The following is an 11,183-nucleotide window of genomic DNA, read 5'->3' as shown; positions in this document are numbered from 1 at the left end:
TCTTTATTTACATTTCAAATGTTATCCACATTTGTAGTTTCACCCTCAGAAATGCCCTATCTTATTCCCCCTCTTCTGACATCTATGAAGGTGTTCCCCCACCTACCCACCCATTCCTGCCCTCCTATTCTGCTACACTGTGGCATTAAGCCTTCACAGGGCCAAGCACCTCTCCTTCCACTGATATCCAACAAGGCCATCTTCTGCTACATATGTGGCTGCAGCCATGGGTCCCTCCATGTGTACTCCTTGGTTGGTGGTTTAGTGCCAGGGAGCTCTGGGTGGGGGGTGGCTTATTTGGTTAATATTATTGTTCTTCCTATGGGGTTGCAAACCCCTTCTTCTCCTTCAATACTTTCTCTAACTCCTCTACTGGGTACCTCATGCTCAGTCAAATGGTTTCTAGTATCCACCTCTGTATTTGTCAGGCTCTGGTAGAGCCTTCTCGGGAGACAATTATACCAGGCTCTTGTCATCATGGACTTCTTTGTATCCACTATAGGATCTGCATTTGGTGACTCTATATGGGGTGGATCCCCCCATGGGGCAGTCTCTGCTCTGAAATTTCAACTCTCACCAATCCTGCTGCCTCACTAATGGGACTGTAGCCAGCCTGACAATAGCAAACAAGGCCATGGCAACTCTTGTCCTTTTTCCTCAACACTGTGCCTTGCATAAAACCATTAGTTTACATTTTGAAAGGTATCCCCCAAAGTCCATTCCTTTTTATGGTGGTTTCCTCTTCTTGAGGCTCCCTACCAGGGCCCAGCTCTCAAGTCGTTTGCCTTACATAATTATGAAGCCCAATTAAAATTAAATGCCTCATTCTCACATGGAGTTTACCTTTTATGTTTATAACAAGCCTTCTGCTTATAGGCTAGCTATTCTGTCTCTTCTTTATCCTGAGGCAGTTCTTTGCTCCTGCCCTGTCCCCCAGGGACAAACAGTTCATTACCCTCTCTCTTGTTCCCTTCCCTTTCTATTCTTTATCATTGTCCTTTTTCCCTTAACCTTTGTCCCTCTGGGGCACATAGGTCTTCTCTGTGCTGAGAATTTGGTCTTAGGGTATCTTAGGCTGACTCTGAGGATACCAACATGATTCATTCCTGACTCCAGCCAAAAATACCATTCATTCTGTATGGGCATCCCTCCAAAAATCTCATGTGTTTAAATTGTCTTAGGCTATTCATAGAATCTCATAAGAGCAATCTGGTACTTTTTTTTTTTTAAGAAAATAGCCTGGCATGGATGTGAGTATATTCAATCTCATCTTTCTAGAAGGCTCTATAGTGGAAAATTAGACCCATAACAAGCCAGTGAGACAGAGCCCCTGGGCATTAAGTCCAGAGACAGTGGCCAGCCTGGATATTAATGAAATGAACTATAGAATGTAAGGAGACTGTGAGAAGTTCCATAGAGAATATCCTCTTCCCCTCAGCCTACAGTGAGTCACCTCACTATCTAAAAGAAGTTGCAGTACACATGAAGGTTGGGAGTCCCCCACAAGGACCTGTCACAGGGAACCAGGGCATAGTGTTAGGACATAGTTCTCTGCCTCAGGAGGGACGCTTTCTTAGAAAACATAAAAACTGTTATGGAAGTATGAAGAACTAGATTAAGGCTTAAGGTAACATCATGTTCTTCTCACTTTGATACCAGGTCTCTGACAGTTCATTTGTTGCAAATAGTCTTTCAGCAGAGGTTAAATACAAGGTCATACTAACTAAAATGTGCCTGCCTTGGTCCTCATGCTTGCTGAATATGCCTCTCCCCTTATCCCATTTTTCTCCGTAACTAAATCAGTTGTTATGGTCTGAGTGTACTACATACTAATTTCTTTCCAAAACATTGAGCAGTTTATCAAGCTCTGTGCTTTGGGTCCCATTTATGAGACCTGTTCCTGAGATGCAAGGAACTACACAAATCTGAGATTGACCTAACTATGGTGATGAGGAATTAAGAAACTAGACACAGGTACAGAAAAGCTATGAATGATTATGCTCTGTGCTCTGATAGGGACATACCAGCAACAAAAAATAGTTATTAAATATCAAAATATTTATTGTATAAATCAAAAGGGGAGGCAATTTCCTCATGGAAAGGTGCCTCTATTAAAATACACACAAACTATAATAATCCTAGAGAAGAAAAAGTGCTTGATAAAATCAGTAGATGCTACATTCATTTACCAGCTCAGAGGAAGACCTTGCCTTTCCAGTGTGTTTCAGCCCTATAGGTGATTGACATTTCCATGCTCCATTCAGCAGTGGACATTCACTTAGGATTTCAGCAATCTCCAATACTCAGCTTCCATTTCTGTCTTCCACAAGCAACCTTAACAGTAGTTATAATTGAAAAATGCAACTTTGGCTTCCCAGATCATAAATGTAGTACCCACCACACTTAGAACATTGGGTTGTTTCAAAGGTGACCTCCTTGGGCTTTCTTTTGGCCCTGAGTATGTCCAGGAGCTCAGGACAAAAGTTTTCTAATCTGTGTGAAAGTATTACACCCATTTCATAGCACTCCAGAGGGGCAGGGTATATCTCACGTTCCAGCTGGCTCAGCTGGGCTGTGTGGTGTAGAAGTTCTTTCAGGAAAAGCAGAGAAAAGTTGTTATTACAGAAACTGACACCTCTGAGGTGGAAACATTGGCTTATGGCAGGCAGCAGGGTATTAATCTGAGAGTCCTGTATACCACATGCCTCTAATTCCAGGTATTGCAGGCTATGTCCAACTCTCTGAAGGAAAAACCTGAGAGGCTCCAGGTGTAAATAACATAAACTAATATCAGCAATTTTTATCGATTCGAGCTCACAAATATTTCGGCAATAGGGCAGGAAATCCAAGTCTGACTGTGAGAGGTTACAGTCAGTGATGCTAAGTGAATCCAAGGGTTTCTTCAGGCACCTGAGGAGAGAACACATTATTGCTTTCTGTCAAATGGTGTTGAAGAGTGTTCATAGAATTGGCAGTTAAGCAGATAACATTTCTCCCAAACTCATTCTGAATTCACTTTGAGAACAACCCTCAGGACATAGCCTTTTGTTTTCTGCTCACATACCTCACAGCATTCTAGTCCGGATCTTTAAGATATCACCATAACCATGACTCAGCTCCTGACAGAAAACCACAGCAATGGATATATCAAGGCAACATGGAATATGTAAGAAGGACTAACTACCCTAAACAAAATTCAACAACTTCCTAGTACTGTTTTAAAAAGAGTTCTACGAGTTTTTTTCCCTCCAAGTTCCATGATTTTGTCTTCGTCTTGAAACCCATTGTCCCATATTTCTCATCTTCTCAATCTGTTTGTTAACTCAAAAGTTTTTACACATAGACAATAAGAGGTTGCTTGTGCCTGGTCATACAGATCTTAGCACAGGGTGCATTGCTTCGAGATGCTATGTCTCTAATAGTGATAGGTTTATGTTTGCCAGATCATAAAAGCTTCCATAGCTTGCAATACAAACCAAACATTACAAAACAAAACAAACCACATCAAAACCAAGGCAAAAGAAAAGAGATTTGTTTTCTCTGGTCAACTACTCGACCCTTCCTTACCTGAGGAATCCTTTCAGGTTGCCGTATATAAAGGAGACATTATTTACAGAGATACTCTCCAGGCACTGGAATATGGGAAGTTGAGAAATTTCTGAATCACTTAGGGTATCTGTGATGTGACTTAGTGTAAGATCGAGAAGATTGTTCATCTGTCTCAGGTAGGGATTAAGAAAAGCCAAATCTTCTATACGAAGATGAAGCAGCTCCAGATCTTGTACACAGTCTGCATGTAAAAAGTTGAAGATTTCTATGACTGTGGCTTTGGTTAAGCCCTGAATCTCTAGCCTTCTACAGCACAGATGAATTGAATCTTTTCTCTGCTGGGCCCACTGCAACAAGTATGTGGCAGATTCATCAAGTCTACCCTCTATCAGTTCAAGTTGTGTTGTCAGCTTCAATTCTTTCTTCACCCCACAGCCAGGACTATTCTGCATTGGCTGTTTCTGTGTCATGAATCCTGGTAAGTCTTCATAGGATCGAGTGCATATGCCATTAATATCATGATATCCATTCCTCCAATTGATCTCTCTGAGTTTGCACCTACTGTGGGAGAAATGAATATAACTCTCAAAAGGTAAAAGAAGACATATTTGATAGTCTGATTCTACTCTACATATTACATTTAAGCTGTTTGGTTCAAAACTTTGATTTCCTATGTCTAGAATCAAGCCCTGAGACTCATGTTCAGTGAATGAATAGCATTCTTTGCAAGACAGGCATCTTTAGCCCATTTTTACTTCCCTTCATGCAAAGCTCCTTAATCCCACTGTCATTTCACTTGTACCTTGAGGGATGCAGGAAACACCCCACTCCTCTTGGGTGTGTCTATTCTTGTCTGTCTAAATTATTTATTATTTGTCCAGAGAGTTGAGACTAAATCCAATCCTCTACACCTTTCTCAGCCTCTACATTCAGAAGAAAACAGTCCAGACTGTGGGTAGAAGAAACAATTGATGATCAGAAGCCTTTGATCCACAGTTGGCCAAATATTCTGTGTCCCTAGTTTCTCCTCAGCACTCAAAGAACCTTCCTCCAACCCCAGAAAATCTTGCCTACCTGGAGTGAACCTTTTGTGCAATCAGTATATCTAGTCCCTCAAGCACAGCCTTCAAAGTCTCCAAGTTGAGGTTTTTTATCATCATTCCTACAGAAAGGTATGGGTAGGGCCACACAGGTATCATGGCTGTCAAGACCTTTGTATGTCCATTAATGAAGGCCTCCTCAAACATCACTGGGAACAGAATATTGGGCAGGTCCTTGAGAGCAGAAATGGCCAAGGCCTCCTCCCTCAGTAGCCTCTGTCTTGCCAACTTCTCAAGGGTGAGTGGAGAGTAGACTTTCATTGTGTCTTCTTCTAAAGACTCATCCTAAGGAAGCCACAAAAAATATACCATGAATGACAAGAAACATACGAAACCCTTCTATACACACAAGGAATTGTGAGGGCTAGATTACTAATGATGATAGACAACTCAATCTGTCAATTTGAGCACACTCAGGTTTGTTGTTGTTGTTGTTGTTGTTGTTGTTTGAGATAATATCCTTACAGAACTACCTATGTGTTTGACTGTCCTAAAACTTACTTTATTGATCTCAGTAGCCTGGACCCACAGAGAATTGCTTGCAAGTGCCTCCCAAGTGTTGAGATTACATGTGGGTTCCATCACTGCTCAGCCTGGGCCACCACAGCAGGTCTAATCTAGAACTGCTTGGTTTGGCCTGTGCTGGTTTTATAGCCATAATTCTGTCTAGTGGTATGATTTTTCTCCAAAGTATCCAAGTTCCCAAAGGACTATTCAATTGCAGCCACAGATGGAGTGAATCCATCCCACTGGGAAGGGATCATGATGAACTCTGAAGCTTGAGCCACTTGTTGGATGATGATTGTGCTTAGCTTTCCAGGCTCTCAAAGAAAGTGAGGAAAATAAGCTTCCAGAGTTTTTACAGTCTTTATTTATCCAGCTACCCTGCATGGAATAAGTCACCTCATCTTTGAAATTCCCATCATTAGTTATTGACATCAATCTTTGATTGTGACCCTGACAGGACTTTTGGAGAAGGTGTTGGTAAAGTTCCAAGCTTGAGATCTGCAAACTACAGAGCTAACAGAGTGGGAAAAAACACTAAAGTCAGTTATCCTTCAGTAGCCATTGACATGGTTGGTGACTCTTTATAAAGCATCCGGAATAAAGAGACTATGAGGTAGAGATTATAATTCCTGTATAATTCCTGTGCTTAAGGTAGGAGGCTCTCTAGCTCAGTGTCATTATTGGTTACTTCTACAGCACCAAAACAGCTAGCCTGAGACCTGCAGAGTCTAAAGGAAGACCAAACAAAGGTAAGAAAAAGGAGCAGATATTTTAATTGATATTTAGATTTTTCTGTTTGAACATTTAATAACAATAATAATAATAATTAATAATAATACCTGGTTTCTTTCTGAAAATTTAAAGATATCCTGATTTCCTTGAAAAGACTAGACCATGTATCAATCAGCAGGTAGAGATAACTTGTTCATTTTTTTTTTTGGTGTTGTTGTTTATTGGTTTCGATTTTTTCCTTCTTTGAGACATGGTCTTATAGCTGTTTTTAAACTTTCTATATAAATTAGGCTGCCATCAAACTTAGTGACTATCCAGCTTCTGCTTTACTGTTGCAGTCAAGAGTAGGTTTATGTGGAGAGGAGAGATCGAGACTGTGGTTGTGATATAATGAATATTAAACACACACACGCACACATATACATAAGTGTGTGTATATATACATTTCTTTCTGGAAGTTTGAGGACATCCTGAGTTCCATTGTAATAAGAGGCTATTTATCAGTTAGCAAATGCAAATACCATTTGTTTTTTGGTATTTTGTGTTTGTTTCCTTGTTTTACATTATTTATTTAGTTATATATCTATTTATTTATTTATTTATTTATTTATTTATTTAATGTATATGAGTACACTCTCTCTGTCTTTAGAGACAACTGAAGAGAAAGAGGGCATCAGATTCCATTATAGATGGTTCTGAGCCACCATTTAGTTACTGGGAATTGAACATAGTACCCCTGGAAGAGCACTCAGTGTTCTTTTTTTTTGTTTTTTTCAAGACAGGGTTTCTCTGTGTAGCCCTGGCTGTTCTAGAACTCACTCTGTAGACCAGGCTGGCCTCAAACTCAGAAATCCGCCTGTCTCTGCCTCCGGAGTGCTGGGATTAAAGGCCTGTGGCACAACCACCTGGCAGCACTCAGTGTTCTTAACCACTGAGCCATCTCACTAGCCCCTTGTTTTGCATTCTTAAAAAACACATATAATATCCAGCTATTTTGACACTCACAGCCTCCCTCTGGCTCCCTGTTGCTGGATTAAAAGCACACCAAATAATGCCAGGCTTAAAGTGACATAAAAATCAGCACTCAAGGCTCTTGAATAACTCATATCTGATATTCCAGCCTAGAGTGCCTACAATTCAAGGTCAACCTTTCATTCTTAGCTAGACTGTCTCAAAAAACAAAAACAAAGCTAAATGAAACAAAAAATCTACAGAAACCACAATAACCCAATTAATAATTAGATATAATAGAGAACACACTTGGATATTCTGGTTAAAAAGGCCTCAGGTGGCTGAGGTAGGAGACTTTCTGTGAGTTCAAGGCCTGGCAAACTTTTTTTTTAAATTTCCATTCCAGTCATTGCTCCCCTCCCACAGACCCTCATCTAATTCCTTTTCAGTCTTTCCTCCAAGAGGATGATTCCCTCCCCCACCCCAACCTTTCAGGTATCCCTCTTCTCTATGGCCTAAAGTCTTTCCCACTGAAGCTATATCAAGCAGTCCTCAGCTATATATGTAGTGGGGGCTTTGGACAAGACTGTGTATGCTGCCAGGTTGGGTAGCTCAGGCTCTGGGAGCTCCAAGGCTTCCAGGTTAGTTGAGATTAGTGGGATTACTAGGGGGTCACCCTCCCCTTTAGGTTCTTCAGTCCTTCCCCTAATTCAAAGGTAGAAAAATCTCTAAAGACAAAGAGGCATTTAAAGAAATATTCAAAGTCCTTAGTCTTCAGGGAAATGCAAACCAAAATGACCTTGAGATTCCACCTTACAATAATCAGAATCACCAAGATCAAAACCTACAGTGACTGTACTTGCTTGTGAGCATGTGGAGAAAGAGAACACTCCTCCATTTCTGGTGTGATTGCAAACTGGTGCGCGCACTCTGGAAATCCATCTGGTTGATCATTAAATAATTGAAAACACTTCTACCTGAATAGGCAGCTATACTACTCCTGGTCATATACCCAGAAGACACCCCACCATACCACAAGGACACTTGCACCTTTACGTTCATAGCAGCCTTATATGTAATAGTCAGAAGCTGGAAACAACCCAGATAGCACTGAACTGAATAATGGATACAGAAAATGTAAGTCATTTCCGCAATAGAATACAATCCAGCTAACAACAAAATGAGGACACAAAGAATGTTTCAGGCAAATGAATGGAACTACAAAATATCATTGAGCGAGGTAACAAAGACCCAGAATGACATGCATGGTGTATACTAACTGGTAGGTGGATATTAGCCAAAAAGGACAGAATATCTAGGATACCAGCCAGGCAAACTTACTTAGAGCACACTCATCTTAAAAAAGAAGAACCACCAAGTAGAAAATTATATGAACAAAATTTCAAGTGAAGATAAGGCTAGACTAGGTTGCATGAGATGAGATATCTTTATGGAGCTGAGGAACTTACTTGATCTGGACACTGGGGACAGATCGCCATATTCAGGCAGAAGAAGGTTGTAACTCCACGCTTCAAGAGTCAGACGGTTTCTCTGCCTGCTATGACTCTTTATACACCTTTCAGCTGAACCCTCCCGTTGTAGCCACGCCCTCCCAGCCAAAGTAGGCCTCGGATTAAATAATGGAGTCTCCACCCACTTCCTTATTTTCAGATTTGGATGATGTAGAAAAATTGGATCAGATCAGAAAACAGGAAGATTCTTAGGCCAGAAAGTTAGTCAAGAAATGATTTATTGAAGCCAAGCTGTTGTGCCTGATACCTTTAATCACAGCACTTGCAAAGCAGAGACAGGTGGATCTCTGAGTTCACAAGCCTATGACACTTATCCAAACTGGTTCTGATTATATATTGTGGTCAACTCCCAGGGCATGGCCTTCTTTTGTCTGCTCACATATTTCATAGCATGCTAGTCTGAGGCCTGTGAGTATTAGCGTGAGCATGAATGAGAGCATGGCTGGAAATCATAGCAATGACTGTATCAGGCCAACATGGTGCATGTAGGAAGGTCTCTTGCATCCTCCATAAGCACTTATCCTTATTCCAGTCCCCACCCAGTGATTCCTATGTATACTCCATGCTCCAGCACTTCATGAAAAATGAGAGTGGATGGACCAAGTTGGTAATATTTACTCTTCTTTCCTGTGTAGGCATTCCTAACATTCTTTTTTGTTTGATTCCTTCTTCTTTGTCTTGCCATATAGTCTAGAGTGGTCTTAAAGTCAAGAGAATCCTGTCTCATTGTGCAAGTCCACAGCTATACACAGAAAGAGAAGAGAAAGGAAATGAGGGAAACCATTGTATGTTGAAGGATTCAATAGCATGTCTATCTCAGATTCACATTATTTCAGGATACTCGTATGTAGGCACATTGTTCCAGAGCAGCTTAGAGGAAATTTAAATGCCTTGGTTCACTTTTAAATTTCACACACAGTCTGGATGCACAGGCAGGTGATCACTACCTCACAGAACTTCTACCTCATTCTCCAAATTAGTATAATATAGCCCAGAGTCCCACAGGACCTTGTAACAACTTCAAAAGTAAAGAGTAGAGCCATACATTTCAGAGATTCTCCTCAGTCTCTGCTTGGCAGACTCAATGTGTGGAAATCAGAACCTGGGTTTTGGGTCTATGACAGTAGGACTGTCTATTTTGAGGGCCTTTATACATGATCAGTGTCTTTTTGCCATGACAAGATCCTGGTCACATTGCCTTCTCCTGAATAAATTTTCCAAAGGGAAATGAGATTCAAAGGAGCAGGGTTTGGTACCTGATAGGACAAAGATTAATTGTACCCGAGTCAGTGCTTGTGAGAGTCTCCACATGGTAAGACTGATGAGTGTTTGGACTTGAGACCTCTAGAGAGTACAACAGGACACACTGAGTCCTCTATTATTGCAGAGAAGGGACTCTGGCCTTGTGGTGGTACCTGACATAGGTGAGACTTATACTTCCTAAGGCATAGCATGAATATATGGCTCCTGAGTGCTTTACCAGACCCCTTCTGACTCAGACAAGTCCCTGTGGAGAGGTATGCTGATTTATGTCCTGAGCTCCTGGATGCACAGAGCCTGAAGTCAGCCCAAGGAAGCCCAAGATGCAGAAACCAGCAGCTTCAATCAAGTCCTCTCAGCAAGCAGACACTAGGCAGGAACCTGCATCTGTAGTTCAATTTTGAAGAAACCACCAGGCTTGCCAATTGGTTTTAGGAGTTGACATAGAAGCAGCCAGCTGGCACAGGAACCACACAAGCAGTTCTAGGCAATTGCAGCATTATCTCAAGTTGAGCTCAACATTACAATGTCAGGCAAACCAACAAATGGGTGCTGTTAGTAAAAATTAGTGGGAAGAGCTTTCCAAACCAAAGCTTAGTACTGGTCTACTACTGTCTGTAGGGTCATATCTACTCCTTTATCAAGCAACCTTTACATGTCCACTATATTAACACATTCTTTCACCTGTGCCTGCTTCAGGAAACTATTCTTCACGTGTCTGCTTTAGCAAGATATCCTTTCACCTGTATGCCCCAGCAAAACATCATTTGATATAGCTAACTTTCCAGAGAAAATGGAAGTTTCTACTTTACTAGGGAAGTAGATGCAGGGATATCTCAGAGTTGGAGGCCAGACTTTTCTATATAGCAATTTCCTTTACAGACAGCACTACACAAAAAAACTGTATAAAGAAAAGAAGGGGGAAAAAAGGGAGAAAAACCAAACCCAAAAAAGCCAAACTAAAAAATATACTTTTTAAATGAAAAGCACTTGTGAATCTTTAATTACAAGATTGTTCCAGCCTGCTGTGAATAAAAAGTACTGCTTAGAAATAATCTTCAAGCCAGGCAGAGGGGGCACACGCCTTTAATCCCAGCACTTGAGAGGCAGAGGCAGGTGGATTTCTGAGTTCGAGGCCAGCCTGGTCTACAGAGTGAGTTCCAGGACTCAAAAAACAACAGCAAATAAAAGGATATGAAATAATCTTGAATTCAATTTTGCTGTATACGTCTGTATATATACATTTATTTATTCATTTATTTATTCAATCATCCATTCATTCATTAAATTACTGGAGTAATAACTCATTTATCAGACTTTAATTTTTGTTCTTATTTTTTGTATGTGTGTCTTTAATGAGAAATGTTAACATGGATCAAAGTTCCCAGAGGCCAAAGGAGTAGGATCTCTCTGGATCTGGAATTTTAGTTGTTGTGAGCTACCTGATATGGGTGCTGGGAATTTTATTTGGGTCCTTTGAAAGACTAGCTTGTGCTCTAAACATATGTGTGTGTGTGTGTGTGTGTGTGTGTGTGTGTGTGTGTGTGTGTGT

General features: G+C 40.9%; 1 protein-coding gene across 1 annotated transcript; it reads right to left on the bottom strand.

Moving 5' to 3' along the window:
• Positions 1-2,345: 2,345 nt before the first annotated feature.
• On the bottom strand, positions 2,346-8,371 carry LOC114635419 (oogenesin-3-like). The gene is made up of 4 exons (XM_028784021.1): positions 8,309-8,371; positions 4,624-4,934; positions 3,568-4,110; positions 2,346-2,910 (listed from the first exon to the last, which is right to left on the bottom strand). Exons 1-4 carry the CDS (start codon positions 8,336-8,338, stop codon positions 2,346-2,348), a joined length of 1,449 nt encoding a protein of 482 aa, XP_028639854.1. The 5' UTR covers positions 8,339-8,371.
• Positions 8,372-11,183: the final 2,812 nt, after the last annotated feature.

This window comes from Grammomys surdaster, unplaced genomic scaffold, assembly GCF_004785775.1.
Source record: "Grammomys surdaster isolate TR1022 unplaced genomic scaffold, NIH_TR_1.0 103722, whole genome shotgun sequence".
Taxonomy (NCBI): domain Eukaryota; kingdom Metazoa; phylum Chordata; class Mammalia; order Rodentia; family Muridae; genus Grammomys; species Grammomys surdaster.
The sequence above is the reverse complement of the archived record's forward strand: the minus strand, read 5'-3'. Positions and strand labels throughout refer to the sequence as shown.